We start from the raw sequence: 17,970 nt of genomic DNA, 5'->3' as shown, positions 1-17,970 counted from the left end.
TGTGGTGTCGATGTTTTTCAGTGTGTGCATGGTTGTGTGTATGTTGCAGTTTGGGGAACTTGCATGACACAGGCTATTCAATACTCATAATTCAGTGTCTTGAAATATTGCTCATTTCAGTTTATCAGGCCATTTACTTGCAGGGAATTTCTGCCAGCTCTCTCTCTCCTCTCTTGCAAGTATGCACACTGGCACAAACACAGGAGATCAAAATAAGTTTCTTTGTTTATTCTTAATGTACAAAATACTGTACATGAATTTTGCATCAGCATAACCAAAATGTTCCCTTGATATTAAACGATGTAGACGTTCCAAACACATTTTCAGCGTTAAAAAACGCATCGACATTTTAATGCGAATTTTGTTCGCATAGTTTATCATTTACTCAGCAAGTGTCGCACTGCATTGCACACACACAATCACAATGAAAAACACTGGCGTTATTTCCACAACCCTTGGAATTAATACTAATAGCACCTGTGAAATTTAAGACACAGTCTCACCGCCTGGGGCGGATTCATTCAAACTCGGTCTCACAGACGCACATAAGCTTTTCCATCAAAGCAGCCCTTAAACTTGGAATTGCAAGAGATTCATAATTACAAAGTGGAACTTATAAACTTTGTGCAAGATCAACCATAGTTACATATTAATAACTCATACAACTTTTGTTTTAAATACAGAAGGAAGGAAGTTAAACATTCTCAAAATGGCTTGGCTCTTGACAGGCATGCATGATGGCCTACATTTGATGACTGGATTTAATTTGTTGATCAGCCCAGCATCACACAGACTTAAAATTGTTTTAAATGCAAACTGAATGCCCTTGTACAGTATATGGATGGATTTCGACTTGACAGTTTACACAAGTAAGCTTCAGCAGTATTGACAACAGCAACTGCAGTCTGTTGCTCAAGACAGGTGATACCCACACAGTTTGTATTGGCTCAAGACAGGTGTTAAATGATACCCACACAGTTTGTATTGGCTCAAGACAGGTGTTAAATGATACCCACACAGTTTGTATTGGCTCAAGACAGGTGTTAAATGATACCCACACAGTTTGTATTGGCTCAAGACAGGTGTTAAATGATACCCAAACAGTTTGTATTGGCTCAAGACAGGTGTTAAATGATACCCACACAGTTTGTATTGGCTCAAGACAGGTGTTAAATGATACCCACACAGTTTGTATTGGCTCAAGACAGGTGTTAAATGATACCCACACAGTTTGTATTGGCTCAAGCAGACATAGCTGGAACTATAGTATAACGCCTTCCAGCAAATGTTAGTAAGGAATGGCGACAACATGTGTATAATTTGCTGTGATTCAAATAAATTGTCTCTAAAAAATACCGTTTTAACAATTTTCTGAGGCACCCCTGGCGGGAAATAAATTCTGCCAAGGCTTTGGACAACTTACCTGGGAAAATTACATTCAGGAATCTTTCATTTACTTTTTTATTCAGATTTCAATTGTCTTCGATTTCAAAGCAACCTGCCCACGAACCATAGAAAAGTACTGTCACTGCGTTTTAGAATATGTCAAATCCAGTTCTTGACAAACATTATCTTTTTGAACCAAAAACCAGTTTTCTGATCTACAGAAATATATTTCTACAACAAGCGCTGTTGCTTAAATAACTAATTACAGCAGATATTGCACTCACAAACTTCAAAATCAATCTTCTTGACCTTCAAAATCAATCTTCATGTTGAAATATTTTCCTTTCTCAATCTCAAGACCATTTCTCTCTTCGGTTTCTCAGTCACACACTGTCATACCACAGTTTCATACAATTGAATACTCTGTAAATTACAATAGTTGGCTTGCTTGCTGCATCACAACAAAGACAGAAAGAAGGAAGACCTTAAAACAAGCGTGTTGTGCGTAGCATGTGCTAATAAATTAACTACTTGGCGCTGTACAAGAGATACGTATATATATCTAAATTACCCCTCACTTATTGAAAGACAAAATCCCTGACAATGCATACTTTAAACATGGGTACAAAGAGGCAGAACTTAAAGAAGACTTTGCTAATGCAGATTACAACTACAAGAGCTTGCATGCTTATGAGGCACCCAAACTTTCTGCCTTTCTCTATCATTTGCATCTAGCTTCCATTCGATCAAGTTGCTAAATTCCGAATCAGTGTTTTTGACCAAGCAAAGTAAAACAAAATTAGATGATGCATATCTATACACAACCTTGATCGTAAAAATAAAATCACATACTCATTGGACCAACTCAGAATTAAAATTTTACAGATTAACATGGGCTTTCTAGTACTACCACTTTGGCAAGAGAGTTAAATTCCAAGTTAAATCAGCTACTGATTTTAATATAGTCTGCAAGGTGAACCAACTATGAAAAAATGTGTCAATTTGCAATCAACTTTTCTTCTTCTCTTTTTTCTCCCAGGAACAGTGGCAGAGAAGTACACCAGGTAGACTAAAATAAATACATTAAGGATAAGAGAACTTCTGAGAGATCAAGATAATTTTAGCTACTGAAGTTAGGTCTGATATACAAAGGGAAATAAGCGCGCTAAATGTATACAACGTGTAATGGAGTAAGTGAGAGTTATCCGGAACCAGTCTGCTGGCACCTGAGAGAGTAACAAGCATTGGAATGAACAAGCGACTCACCTGTTAATTTCAATGCTTGCTATTCTTTCAGGTGCCAGAAGACTGGTTCCAGGTAACTCTCAGTGTCTTACTTTCTCCAGTGCACATGTGGCATGCATATAAAGCGCTTACTTCCCTTGCTTTATCAGACCTCTAAACAGCGCTCTACCTCATTTGGTCAAGATTCTTACTGAAGTCAGGTGCCCGGACCTGCTTAAATAAAACAAATGAAAATCTTCCCCTTTTTGTGTGAATACAGACAGGTGGCGTTGAATAGGGACATGGGACGGAGCAGGGAGTGTTACAAATACTAAACCCTGTACACATTCCACAATCAACATGTTCACACAAAACAAAATAAGTAACTCCATCCCCCTACTTAATCATCAGAGCGGATTTTAAATACATAGAAATACATGTAAGAGACTGGAATTTGTTTTCCAGGCAAAAGGGCTTGGTTAACTGTATAAAAATACTGGTAATGACAAAAAGCATTTCTAAAACTACAACACACAATGAACTGGTCCCATCAATTCAGTTTTAAAGACCATGGCCCCATTAAAGTATTAGGTATGACATACATGTATACAAATGTAAAAACTTTTGCACATTCCATGATTCATCCAAATTAAATATAAATAGGACAATAAAACTGGCAGATTTAGGCCTTTGTACATGTTTGTAAACATGACTTCAAGCAATGTCGTGTTAAAAGATTTGGTCCGTATTTGATAACTCTAGAATGAATTATTAGCAAGAAGGTAAAACAAACCACTAGTGAGTCAACTGGAATTCACAGACTTTGGTTAGTCATAGATTCAGCGAGTACTGATAAAATCAAATACAATGATGCTGAAATTAAAAAAATGAAATTCTAAAATGTGAAAACAATGTAAAAACGCTTGTTAGCTTCAGTTTAAAAAATGGACTAACTTCATTCGGGTTAAAAAAACCAAAAACGAAAAACCCTCTGAAATTCACACACCATGGAAGTGAATAAACCTATTATTTTTACCAAGACTTTTTATTTTTAAAGTCTTTAAGTGCCTAAAAACATAGATTTAGCAGGATCCCCAACAAAACCATTTAGTTTTGCATCTCTGAAAATAATGCTGTTTCATATGAATTTTCATGAACTTCCGAATCCTACAACACTGCAGTTAATAAAAGTGCTGCACAATGGTAAATTTGTCTGACTTTTCTTTAGTTCAATATTTGCTAACATAAAAATTCTAGAGCTGAATCTCCTAAATATATACATATAAATCAGATGCAAATGACAAACATGCTTAGATTTAGAGTATTGACTAAAAAAAAAAAAAGAGGAAATAAAATCATTTCAGCTTGACTTGAAGCTGTAACAATCCTTCTCAGTGAGATCCACTGTGCAGTAATCAATCAATTCATTCATTCATTCATAAAAACAGTTAAAAAAAAAAAGAGTGTGTTATGTGTGTGCCTGTCTATAGGGGGAGAGCTGTGTGTGTGTGTGTTGCGTGCGTGTGTGCGTGCGTGTGTGGTTGAGCGTGCGTGCGAGCGCTTATAAAAGTACATGTGTGTGTGTCTGTCTATCGAGGGCGAGCTGTGAGTGTGTTTCTGCGTGTGCGTGAGCGTGCATGCGTGCGAGCATTTATAAAAATACATGTATGTCTGTAGGAAGCAAGGTGGTATAAAAATCACATCACAACTTTTGCACAAGCGACGGTCCGACCAAAGCACATCTTTTCACACTCTGTACACTAACAACATCAATCACACAAAGGTGACCGTCTGCTCAGGGTAGGGGGGACCATCCACCAGCTTGGTCAAGGGACGAACGTCCGAGTGGTGGGGATGAGAGTATGGCTGGCGATGCACCTCAGCCACCACAACACTGCTGGGTTTCGAACCTTCAACACTGTGGTTCTGCTGTCTTGGGGACACAACGTCTTTTGGCTGCAACCAAGGATTTGCTGGGTCCCTGGGGCTGAGAAGACCGTGCATGCTGTTAGTGTTAGCAGGAGGGCTCTGAAACCCTCTGGCGGCAGAACTGCTGTATGACGGGTGAGCAACAAAACCATTGGGTTGACTGTTCCTCGGTGTACTCAGCCCTGACTCTCTGGCACCGTTCCTGGGTGTGATGATGGCGTTACCTGCTTTATTCACCTGGTCCCAAGACCCAGAGTTTCGGTTTGAACTTTGATACACTTGCGTAGAGTTTCTTGGTGTGCTCAAACCTAAATCTCTGGCACCGTTCCTGGGTGTGATGATGGCGTTATCTGCTTTATTCACCGGGTCCCAAGACCCGGAGTTTCGGTTTGAACTTTGATACATTTGCGTAGAGTTTCTGGGGGTTTCCTTTCCCCCACAGTAAGGGCTGGTATTGTTCCGCACCGTCGTGACAGTAACACTAACAGCTCCAGACACTTGTGTAGTTTCTCTCGGGGTCTCCCTACCCCCACCATAATGGTTGTTGTTGTCTCTGGGCATTCTCACAGCCACATTGACGTCGGGCTGACTGGCAGCAGTGTGTCTACTTCCATGGGAGTTGGAACGCTCCCTGGGAATCGGGGGCTCTATGTTGACTGCATTCTCTCTAGGAGTTTTGCTGACCCCGTACGGGCTGTTGTTGTGCACAGCGCCTCTGCCTCTGTAAGGACTCACACTGTCGAGTGAACTTTCGTGGGAGGAGTAGGGGTTGCTACGTCTCTCTCGCGCGGAGAGTGCTTCTCTCAGTCCAGGGGAACCTGCTGTCATATCGGGTGTGGCAGGAGACCTGGTGATATCCCTGTACACGTCCCTGGCAGTCACATTCCCTGCGCTTTCTACAGGAAACGATCCCTTGAAGAAGGGAATGCGTGTTATCTGTGCACCAAGTTCCACAGAGCGTCTATAGGATGGCAGAGCAGTAGGGGGTGAGTTTGTAAGGGTAGGGGTACCTGCAGAGTAGGTGGGTGAGGGGGAACCTTTGGTAGCAACCTGCCTATGGCTGACAGCTTGTGAATACGAGGGCGGTGGAGTGTACCTGGGGGTGGTGGCATCCTGTCGGGTGGTACTAATCATCACAGTCGCAGAAGATGGAAAGGTGGGTGAGGGGGTGGAGTTCTTGGAGGAATGAGCCAGTCCTTCCGAGTTTGGTGACACCCTGGAGGAGCTAGCTCTGCTAGTGTTGGTCTTATCCGCCCCTCTGGAACTAACCACATCAGGCGGAACACTTCGCGCATGACCCCACCGAGGGGCAGCGACGCCCAAATGCTGGGAAATGGTCACGTCTGGCTGAATTGTCCTTGGTGAAGGCAGAGGTCCGTTCACACTATCCAGCATTTTGCGCCTGGCTGGAATCGGCCTTAGCTGGACTTTGGAGGTCTCTGGCACCGCTTTCCCAGGACCCACTGTTTTGCTCTCCTCTGCCAACACCAGAGGAGCACTGGCAGAGGACGACACAGACCCCTTGCTGGTGGGTCTGAAAGACTCCAGTCCCTCAAAGTGAGGGGAGACAGTTAGGCCCAGGGTGTGTAAGTCAGAGCTGGCGCTCACGCAATCAATAACATCCGCCTTCTTAGCGTCTTTAGAATCTACAATCACAGGCTGCATGGCGAGACAAGGCTTAGGCTCCTCACTGGCCGATTTCTTTCGGGCGGAATTACCGTCATTTGTTTTGGATCGAGGGGTTCCGAAGGTGGTGAAGGTGCGGAGCGCCCTGGAGGGAGTCTGTCTGGAGGGAGTCTGTAGATGTGGCGCTGCGGACTGAGAGTGAGGAGGAGCAGCACCTGAATGATCCACAACCTTCTCCTCCAAGTCACTCAGGTGAGTGTTGTCATCCTCCACTGACCCGCTGTGCATGTAGTGGACGTCGTCAAACATGTCTGGTGGGGGCAGGAGCGGGTTGTCCACCACCTCCTCCCCATCCACCAACTGGTCTGCGGGGTCAAATCCGCGCAGGTGCGTTGCCATGTCGACGGTCTCCACGCAGTCAGCAGCCAGGAAGCCAGGAAGGTTGTTGGTGCTGGGTGTGGGGGTGGACCTCCTCTCCTTCTCCTCCTCCTCCAGTTGCTGGCTGTGTGTTCGCTCTATCTCAGCCATCAGCTGCTCCTCTGAAAAGCGCAGAATGCACGGTGTAAGTAAAATACTGACAGTGACACTGTTTTTTAAATTGTTTGTTCGCCCATTTTTCAGTCTCAATACCTTTAGACTTTGAGTCTCAATACCTTTAGACTTTGAGTCTCAATACCTTTAGACTTTGAGTCTCAATACCTTTAGACTTTGAGTCTCAATACCTTTAGACTTTGAGTCTCAATACCTTTAGACTTTGAGTCTCAATACCTTTAGACTTTGAGTCTCAATACCTTTAGACTTTGAGTCTCAATACCTTTAGACTTTGAGTCTCAATACCTTTAGACTTTGAGTCTCAATACCTTTAGACTTTGAGTCTCAATACCTTTAGACTTTGAGTCTCAATACCTTTAGACTTTGAGTCTCAATACCTTTAGACTTTGAGTCTCAATACCTTTAGACTTTGAGTCTCAATACCTTTAGACTTTGAGTCTCAATACCTTTAGACTTTGAGTCTCAATACCTTTAGACTTTGAGTCTCAATACCTTTAGACTTTGAGTCTCAATACCTTTAGACTTTGAGTCTCAATACCTTCAGACTTTGAGTCTCAATACCTTCAGACTTTGAGTCTCAATACCTTCAGACTTTGAGTCTCAATACCTTCAGACTTTGAGTCTCAATACCTTTAGACTTTGAGTCTCAATACCTTTAGACTTTGAGTCTCAATACCTTTAGACTTTGAGTCTCAATACCTTTAGACTTTGAGTCTCAATACCTTTAGACTTTGAGTCTCAATACCTTTAGACTTTGAGTCTCAATACCTTTAGACTTTGAGTCTCAATACCTTTAGACTTTGAGTCTCAATACCTTTAGACTTTGAGTCTCAATACCTTTAGACTTTGAGTCTCAATACCTTTAGACTTTGAGTCTCAATACCTTTAGACTTTGAGTCTCAATACCTTTAGACTTTGAGTCTCAATACCTTTAGACTTTGAGTCTCAATACCTTCAGACTTTGAGTCTCAATACCTTCAGACTTTGAGTCTCAATACCTTCAGACTTTGAGTCTCAATACCTTTAGACTTTGAGTCTCAATACCTTTAGACTTTGAGTCTCAATACCTTTAGACTTTGAGTCTCAATACCTTTAGACTTTGAGTCTCAATACCTTTAGACTTTGAGTCTCAATACCTTTAGACTTTGAGTCTCAATACCTTTAGACTTTGAGTCTCAATACCTTTAGACTTTGAGTCTCAATACCTTTAGACTTTGAGTCTCAATACCTTTAGACTTTGAGTCTCAATACCTTTAGACTTTGAGTCTCAATACCTTTAGACTTTGAGTCAAGCCTGTTGATGATGACTACACGACCCAAAGGGACCGGGGCAGGCTTGACTACATCATGTAGTGTTCTTTAGTTCATCTAAGCAAGCATCACTTTTGTTCATCTAAGCAAACATCACTTTTGTTCATCTAAGCAAGCATCACTTTTGTGACATTGTTTCGTGCCTCTCTCCACATCTTTACTCCAGGTGGAAATAACTAAATCGTGAGATCTTAGAAATAGGGGAAGTAAGCGTCCTTTGTTTTGAGTTAGAGAGTTAGAGAGTTAGAGAGTGAGGGGGAACCAGTCTCCGAGCACCTGAGCAAGTAACATGAATTGAAATGAACAAATGACTTTCATCCTAAAAATACTTGAGATGTTTTCTCTTAGTCTTACCTGCAGCTAATTTAGCTGCTTTTTTCTTTTTGGAGTCACTGCGGGGGAGGGCAAAGGTCACCCGACCTTTGTTCTTCGGCTTTGTCGTGTCTTTTGCTCCCCACGACTCTTTTCTCAGAAGGCCGAATAAACCCAAAGAGCGATGTTCTTCGGGGTTTTTGTGACCCTGCAACAAAGGTAAAGAGTAAATCAAAACACTGCCTGAGATGGCACATAAGATTTTCATAAGTGCATGAACATCACTGAAGAGTGTTGTCATGATTTGTTCTGAAATGGAGGAATCATTGGAAATGGAAGCAAGCTTTTGGGGACAAAGAGAACACTATCAACATGTACGCACGCACGCACGCACACACGCACGCACGCACACACACACCCACACACACACACACTACAGATTAAGCTTTCAACATTCTGAGTCAGTCACAATTGAAGTTGTGCTTCTTGAAGATTAACTGACAAATTCATTTTTCACAACATTGAGTAAATTCTGCCTGTCAGTGTTAAGAAGCAATCAATGTTCAAACTCTAAGCCACAAGATACTCAAAACCTACAGTATAAAAAAGGTATTGAGTTTAAGCAAGAGTTCATGAGCGTTTGATCATACATTTAACTGGTTCTGATTTTTCCCACTGACTTAAGCAAACCAATCTGACAAACAGACTGGTTTAAATTCAAATCTGTATAGATACGAGAAGCATAAAATACTTTTACAAATTACACACATTGATAATAATAAAATAAATATGTGTCTAAACAATTAACTATCAATATATTTATATTGAAACTGTAAATTACACAGTTTAGTAATAATGTTTGTGCAAAGACAAAATATAGTAATGTAAAAAAAGGGGAAAACCAGCGATGTATACCACCCCATTCTTCCAAAATAATAAATAAAGAAAGTGCTTCAGAGTATTACACGCAAGGAACAGTTAATAATCAAAATATATCTCTTACGTCCTGAAACATGTTATTTGTTGTTTATTTTGTACCAGTCCATCCAACAACAACATGTAATATTGTTTGAAACAGAACTATCCAAAATGAGCTACCACTTTAACAGCACCGGGCAGGTACTCGTCAAAGAAAGGTACCAGTTCTTATTTTCACGATTAATCCCATCTGGCCTGGCCAGCACTCACACTTTAAATTAAAACTTATATTCAGCCACGCTTCAAATTTGCAACAGTACTTTGTACAATCTGCCACTGCAATAAAGATAACACAAATTTAAAAAAACGCAAAGAAATGTTCAACAGAAGCTGGAACTGAAAGGAAATGGCAAAGCTCAGAATATTGAGAAAATACCAACTTGCATCTACAACTCCCCCATTAATGTCTGGAGGTGTCTGTGTGTCTGTGTGTGTGTGTGTGTATGTGTGTGTGTCTGGAGGTGTATGTGTGTGTGTGTCTGTGTGTCTGGAGGTGTGTGTGTGTGTGTGTGTGTGTGTGTGTGTGGGGGTGTATGTGTGTGCGTGGGTGGGGGGTACACACCGGGTCAAAAGTAAAGCCTGAGATCATTCTTACTGTTGTTGCCCTCTGATTCTGGCATGTTTTCGAACACGTATTCAGAGACTTGAGGATTTGTTCATGAACTAAATATCTTAAACAAAAATGAACCTTGGTAATGGTCTAACAATTAAACACTAAGCTACATGGTCAACATTTGTTTTGTCAAAACTGCTGGGGACAAAAGACAAAAAAGAAAACTCCCATGTTCACACCCACCCGGGCACCATGTCTGAAGTGTATAAAACTACTGTGTTTGTGGATAAGTAAACATAAGATATCTGGATATCGAGAAAAAAAAGACTATGTGTAAAAATGCGATGCAAAAGCAAGAGCAGACAACCACAGCAAACAAGCATTCCCACTACCGTGTCAAACAGAAGGCAAGAAGAAAGGAAAGAACAAAGATACCAGATCAGTGCAGAGAACACCAAAGGCAAAATAAGCTGGTGCATTCAGACACTTAAAAAAAAGCAAGTCTAGCACCAAGTGAAAACACCTCTATCTAAACATGCAAGTCTAGCACCAAGTGAAAACACCTCTATCTAAACATGCAAGTCTAGCACCAAGTGAAAACACCTCTATCTAAACATGCAAGTCTAGCACCAAGATAAGCAAAGCAAGGCCAATCCAATGCAGAATATGGAGATCTCAGCAAGCTGGAGTACAAATCATATATTTGTAGGGTCAGGGGTCATGCTCTTACGTTGTTTCAGAACCATGAATTCCTGATCAGCAAATAACCATGAGTGTCTAGTTCTTGAAAACCAGGAATTCTTGATCAGCAAAAAACCATGAATGTCTATAAGTTCTTGAGAACCAGGAATTCTTGATCAGCAAATAACCATGAATTTCTAGTTCTTGAGACTTTACCACAGCTTCATACACGCATGCAAGTTCAAGAAACCCATGAGGATAGTAATTAAGAGTCTATCGTCTTAGAAAGAAAATCTTGACAGCAGACCCCTGAACCTAAGAACTTAGGATGCCGTAGTGGTATATATATATATATATATATAAGTAAAATATATAAGTACAGCGTAAGCAGGAGTATTGAGAGAGAAGCCACAGCGGGTTTAGAAAAATGTCGCTCCCTTGCAAAGGTTACGCAGGAGTATACAGTCTGCAGTTATAAGGCAGATATATACAGTCTGCAGTTATAAGGCAGATATATACAGTCTGCAGTTATAAGGCAGAAGAAGCAGAGATCCGTTGGCAAAGGGTTATATACACAAGTGCAGCAAAAAAAGGAGCACACACTCTCACAGACACACACGCCAGAGAGCCAAGTGTGTGTGTGTGCGCGCAGAGGGGAAAAAGCACACTGTCACACACACACACACACACGCCAGAGAGCAGTGCACGTGTGTGTGTGTTGAGGCAAAAAAAGGCATGAGCTGAGGAGCTACCCCCCCGTTACCTTAGCTCCCCCACGCTCCAGATCCACCACCCCCAGCTCATCAAACGTGTGGGCCAGCTCCGATTTGCCCTTCATCAAGTCCTCAAAAATCTGATTGGTGATCTCCTCCAGCGACCCGCTCTTGCCCCCTGACCCCCGCGAGCGAGAGGGCAGGTGGAGGAGAGGGGTCCTGCGGTGGCGCGAGGGTACGGGCGCCTGCTGAGACGGCACGAGGCCCGTCGCATTGTTTTCTGGAGGCACAGTACAGGACAACATAGACACATGCGTCTAGATACAGAGCTGGCTCATTTTTCCGCCTACCCTCACATCAAATCAAAATTTTTTTTAGACACATGCCTCTAGCTAGAGAGATGGGTGACTTTTCCGCTTACTCTAGCTCACATCACATCAAACAGACACATGCGTCTAGAGAGAGAGCTGGGTGACTTTTCCACTAACCCTCACACCAAAACAGTCATTTTCTGACTGACTTTTCCACTAACCCTCACACCAAAACAGTCATTTTCTGACTGACTTTTCCACTAACCCTCACACCAAAACAGTCATTTTCTGACTGACTTTTTCACTAACCCTCACACCAAAACAGTCATTTTCTGACTGACTTTTCCACTAACCCTCACACCAAAACAGTCATTTTCTGGCTGACTTTTCCACTAACCCTCACACCAAAACAGTCATTTTCTGGCTGACTTTTCCACTAACCCTCACACCAAAACAGTCATTTTCTGGCTGACTTTTCCACTAACCCTCACACCAAAACAGTCATTTTCTGACTGACTTTTCCACTATAACCCTCACACCAAAACAGTCATTTTCTGGCTGACTTTTCCACTAACCCTCACACCAAAACAGTCATTTTCTGACTGACTTTTCCACTAACCCTCATATCAAATGAGACAGGCTCTCAGTGTGCAGTGAAGCCATGATGAGCAATGGATCGAGCGATATGGATGCATCAAAAACGCCAGTGATCATGAAATGACATTGAGGTCTAGCTGGTATTATATTATGCAAATGACAGAGTACAGTGTGATTTTAACAAAGGATGGAAAACAGTGATCTGTACAGAATTTGTGTCAGTTTTTGCTTTCTTATCTGCTTAAAGAAGAAGAATATTTCTGGTAAAAGCATCATCAACAGATGTTGTCATCAGAAGACCTGAGTGACTCCGTGATGTGCAGATGAACATGTTTACATAAAATAGTGTACACACATATTTAGATGATATAATTTGTGTATGAAATTTTTTAAATGAATGTTAACAGTACTCTCTGAGTGCTTTTGTGTTCATAAATGTTTAACTGGGCTATAATTTTTAGCGATTGTCTTTACAGTGAATTTAGAAGAAAAATTAGTGTCCATGAATCTTTAAAATAATATCCGAAAGGTGTTACCGTTATAAAGTTTAGGATGACATTTAAATCAAATACACTAAAATTCCTCAATCCTGTATTCCTCTTGTAAAATCAGAGCCAATTTACTGCAGCTGTTCATCTTCTTATATCTGATCTACTTTTTTTAATGAAAAATGAGGGGAAAAAAATCAAATCTTTTCTGAACAAGATGCAAAACGGCATTTTAAACATAATGGGTTTTTTTAGATCCCGAGGTGATTCCAAACTAACAATACACCCCTCTAATCTCTTCACATGCACAAAGAGATACTGACAGATGGTAATTAGATGACAGGCAGAATCAGATTACCAAAAATATGTATGTACTACTACTAAGTCTAGTAAATGTGTAAACAACTGTCACTACTGGCGTCCCATTCCTTGAAGCATTCTTAAAATAGTCATAACGCTCTCCTTCCATATCCGTATAACGCTCATAAGAATAGAGCACGCTGCTTCTCCCAACTAAGACGATGCCTAAAGGGCATCATGTTTTCTTTGTATAGTATACACAAATGCATGTATTTTACACACACTACTATTAACCAGACTCAGGTATTCATACAGTGTGCAAGTGATGACAAAATGGTCTCAGGATTGAGATTGTACTGGATTGCTAATGTTCCAAGTGATGACAAAATGGTCTCAGGATTGAGATTGTACTGGATTGCTAATGTTCCAAGTGATGACAAAATGGTCTCAGGATTGAGATTGTACTGGATTGCTAATGTTCCAAGTGATGACAAAATGGTCTCAGGATTGAGATTGTACTGGATTGCTAATGTTCCAAGTGATGACAAAATGGTCTCAGGATTGAGATTGTACTGGATTGCTAATGTTCCAAGTGATGACAAAATGGTCTCAGGATTGAGATTGTACTGGATTGCTAATGTTCCAAGTGATGACAAAATGGTCTCAGGATTGAGATTGTACTGGATTGCTAATGTTCCAAGTGATGACAAAATGGTCTCAGGATTGAGATTGTACTGGATTGCTAATGTTCCAAGTGATGACAAAATGGTCTCAGGATTGAGATTGTACTGGATTGCTAATGTTCCAAGTGATGACAAAATGGTCTCAGGATTGAGATTGTACTGGATTGCTAATGTTCCAAGTGATGACAAAATGGTCTCAGGATTGAGATTGTACTGGATTGCTAATGTTCCAAGTGATGACAAAATGGTCTCAGGATTGAGATTGTACTGGATTGCTAATGTTCCAAGTGATGACAAAATGGTCTCAGGATTGAGATTGTACTGGATTGCTAATGTTCCAAGTGATGACAAAATGGTCTCAGGATTGAGATTGTACTGGATTGCTAATGTTCCAAGTGATGACAAAATGGTCTCAGGATTGAGATTGTACTGGATTGCTAATGTTCCAAGTGATGACAAAATGGTCTCAGGATTGAGATTGTACTGGATTGCTAATGTTCCAAGTGATGACAAAATGGTCTCAGGATTGAGATTGTACTGGATTGCTAATGTTCCAAGCCCAATGAGCATGCCTCTACACAGCAAAGTAGTTTTATAGCAAACACTGATTTGAATATCATCATACGGGACTTAACATACAATCTTGGTGTTCCAGGGTTCATCCATGCAAAAAAGACTAAGAGGACACTAAAGTGCAGCTGAGTTCTGTGCAAATGTTCCCCATCTGCACATGTACACCAACACCTCAAGTTCAGCTGAAATGTTCATATATATATCATATACAGTTCCCTAAAAGTGTGTAACTAAATGTGACAAATAACTGCTGTCTTAAAATGTTATAGTTCTAGGCACAAACCCAGCATTCCCTGAAAAAAGTTAACGAAGGGAAGGTTTCAGTTTGACTATGTCTGCCTATTTCGGCATGGTACTCTACAATTTTGAGCGCTAGGCTCGTGCGTTGAACTGGTTAGTGAGTTGGTTACGATGATGAGTCATAATGTGCTCTTGAGTATACACTGCGGGGCTAATATGTTATAATTTGCAGAATGTCAGTTGGGTAAACTGCTGACTGGTTCCACTGGGATGAGTAATGGTTATGCATCATGCATAGTAGGTATGGTCACATGCACAAGTGTTCTTGAGTATGTATGCCCAATGCTCCATGAAAGTCAACTAGCTGGTATAGAGTAAATAAACACTTCTAATTCTATGAATCAAAGACACTGAGAGATGATTAAAATAAAAACGCAGTTTGAACTAAATGTCAAAATGATCCATAAAAATGAACGAAGTTCAACCAGTTGTTGCTGAAAGTGAACTAAAAGTCACAAGCTAAGATGTCTGAAACGTGCTATCTTTCGAAACATTTTTTTGAAGCTGATCAAACTCAGACTCGATTGACAATATCTTAAAACAGTACAAAAGAAGTTTCAAAAATGTTTAAATAAGGGAATGATAATTGAAAACAAGTAAGTGACTGAGATGAGAACAAGCACACACGAAAGTACAGCTATTTGTCAACATAAGAAGTGAAATAGCAAAGACACACTTTTCACACAGTATGTGTACTTGTGTTTGAACCTACGAAGAAATGAAACGACAGAGTAAAGAAGGACACTTTTGAAACAATGCTTTTGTTTGGACTTATACAATGTATGCTGAAGTGCGAAAACACACGGAGAAGAAACACACTTTCTACACAATACTTTGGTTTGTGCTTGTGACAAACACAGTGACAGTGACAACGTCTCGTCCTCAAACCTTATAGTGTCCAAGCAGCATGATAGAAATGGAAAGTAATTACCATCTTAGCTTGGTTGCAGTAATATGCAATTAACTGTTGCAAAACAATGTGATTGATCTCCTTCTTTATTCCTAAATATTCCCTTCATGTAGCCATTTTTTTCTTTCTTTAAAAAAACAAAATACTGCGATATTCACTCACTAGCTCGTTAATGTTACAAATTTTATCATGACTTCTTCAGAAATGAATTCACAAATTAATGAATGATCATGGAATGCCGATTACATTTTTGTTTAATGTGCAAATATGAAATGAAAAAAGTTTATGAAATCTGATTTATGTTTCTCACATGTATAAAAAAAATAATCCACCCCCAAAACCTACAATTGTAAACACTAACATATTAACCGTTCTAATATACACTTCATAAAATGAGATCATCAGCCACTGATATTAGGCAGCACTGAGCTTACACTTTAAACAAAATCAACTTCAGAGAACATCCATCAAGATCAAATTCTGAGAAAACACTGAACATTCTCATTCATTCGTTTCAGCAAAACGACCACAATGTCATTCTCAAACTACACAGGGGAAAACGAAACAATGTTCTTGAAATATCTGACCCACCACGTTCAGCTTCAGGGAAAACACACAACTTGACACAACATTCTCATTCATGCTGTTCAGGAACAAACAATTAACATTTCATTCTCACGTTGCACTAGGGAAAACATGTACACAAACAAACAAAACTGAAATAACAACACCAAATAAAATTGTGATCCATGCGCAGCGAAGTAATCAAGAAACTTACCAGCATTTTCTGCATTAGCGATCACGATGACACGCTGGTTGTCAAGGTCAGATACGGGAATGTCAAGGTCAAGAAACTCTGACAAGCCAGACTGCAAAAAAGAATCACCAATATTTAATTTACAAAAATGGAAACAATAACAAAACAGTTTTGATACGTCCGTCAGCCTAAATGAAAACAACAGATTTTTAACTGCTTGCACTGTTTAAATGTTTTTTTCCAGTTTTAACAACTCAACTAAAACAAAACCATCAACACACAGTAAGGATAAAAGGTGCATGCATTCCTGACAACTCTCAAAACACCCTGTAACTAACCCTGCACATTTTGACAAGCAAACAATTTACTTTTACATAAACTTAAAAAGACAAAAAAAACCACTGAATTTCAGTATTTTTCTCACCAGCTGTATTAAGAAACAGCACAACAGCACCAATAGTTCAAGTATTGTTCTCACCAGCTGTATTAAGAAACAGCACAACAGCACCAATAGTTCAAGAAACAGCACAACAGCACCAATAGTTCAAGAAACAGCACAACAGCACCAATAGTTCAAGTATTTTTCTCACCAGCTGTATTAAGAAACAGCACAACAGCACCAATTGTTCAAGTATTTTTCTCACCAGCTGTATTAAGAAACAGCACAACAGCACCAATAGTTGAAGTATTTTTCTTACCAGCTGCACTCCACATGTGTCGATGCGATGGCCATACTTGTTGAGGATGGGCTTGAAGACGTCTCGAATGGAGCGGTTCGGTTTGGCCTTGACCCCTATGGACTTGTGGTTGGGAAGGTCAAGGCGAAATAAGACTCGGCGCTCAATCACTACTTCCTTGGATCCCAGAGTGGAAATATCTTCCTCTAGGTCCAAAGGCTGCACGCCAAAATTAGAAAATAAATGGAACCATTAAACCAATGGTCAAACAGTAATCACTAATACTCTTAACCCTTGGACTCCCACAATATGAGATATGTATACTTTGCTATCAGGAAAACAAGTCACGTAAGGCGAAATTACAACATTTAGTCAAGCTGTTGAACTCACGGAATGAAACTGAACGCATTGCATTTTTTTTCTCACCAAGACAATACAGCTTCGTCAATCCCCGCGACAAGGAAATCGCTCACTTTTCAGGTGCAAAACAAAGTGAAATTGACCAGCCAGTATAGCGCGGTAGCGTATTGCGCTAAGCAGGAAAGTGCGCTTTTCTGTATTCTTTTTAACTTTCTGACCTTGTTTTTAATACAGACATAACATATGTATTTGTTTTTGAAATCAGGAAACGATAAAGAATAAGATGAACTCAATTTTGGACCGATTTCTAAAATTTTAATCATAGTACCTAATTAACCTTTGATCGTTAATTGTGATAAATTTTTTAGAGTAAACGTGACATATTTATATATTTAAAGATTCAGAATTTGATGAAGAATACGATGCAATCAATTTTTAATCTGTTGGCAAAAATTTGATTTTAATGACAACTTTAATGAGCAAACTCATTACTTCATTTTTAAACCTCCAAGCTGAAATTCTGAACCAAAGTCCGGCCTTGGTCCAACATTACTTGACTAACCACACTATTTCACTGCTGCCGCGATTATGCTATTTGAGCGGCCAGGCAGCTTGGAGCAAGCAGGCCATAAATAGCGCTGGCGGTGACCTCTTTAGTTTCGCGGGGGAAATGCCAGCCGAGCGCGCCTCACAAAGCCCTTGTTCATTGTACTCTGGAAGTGCACAGCGTGTGACAAAATACGTGTTTC

The 17,970-nt window shown here is 40.3% G+C and overlaps 1 protein-coding gene across 2 annotated transcripts in view; it reads right to left on the bottom strand.

Moving 5' to 3' along the window:
- Window positions 1-213: 213 nt before the first annotated feature.
- Window positions 214-17,970, bottom strand: part of LOC138981030 (regulator of G-protein signaling 12-like) — a 93,845-nt gene continuing 76,088 nt past the window's right edge. For both annotated transcript variants that reach the window (XM_070353825.1, XM_070353826.1), the window contains 5 exons: window positions 16,883-17,080; window positions 16,206-16,296; window positions 11,316-11,545; window positions 8,383-8,548; window positions 214-6,704 (listed from right to left, as the gene is read on the bottom strand). In XM_070353825.1, coding sequence (XP_070209926.1) covers window positions 4,384-6,704; window positions 8,383-8,548; window positions 11,316-11,545; window positions 16,206-16,296; window positions 16,883-17,080 — 3,006 coding nt within the window. In that variant the 3' untranslated portion in view covers window positions 214-4,383. The remainder of the gene's footprint in view (window positions 6,705-8,382; window positions 8,549-11,315; window positions 11,546-16,205; window positions 16,297-16,882; window positions 17,081-17,970) is intronic.

This window comes from Littorina saxatilis, linkage group LG12 (assembly GCF_037325665.1).
Source record: "Littorina saxatilis isolate snail1 linkage group LG12, US_GU_Lsax_2.0, whole genome shotgun sequence".
NCBI classification, from domain to species: Eukaryota; Metazoa; Mollusca; class Gastropoda; order Littorinimorpha; family Littorinidae; genus Littorina; species Littorina saxatilis.
Note: the sequence above shows the minus strand (reverse complement) of the source record. Positions and strands in the feature narration are given on the sequence as shown.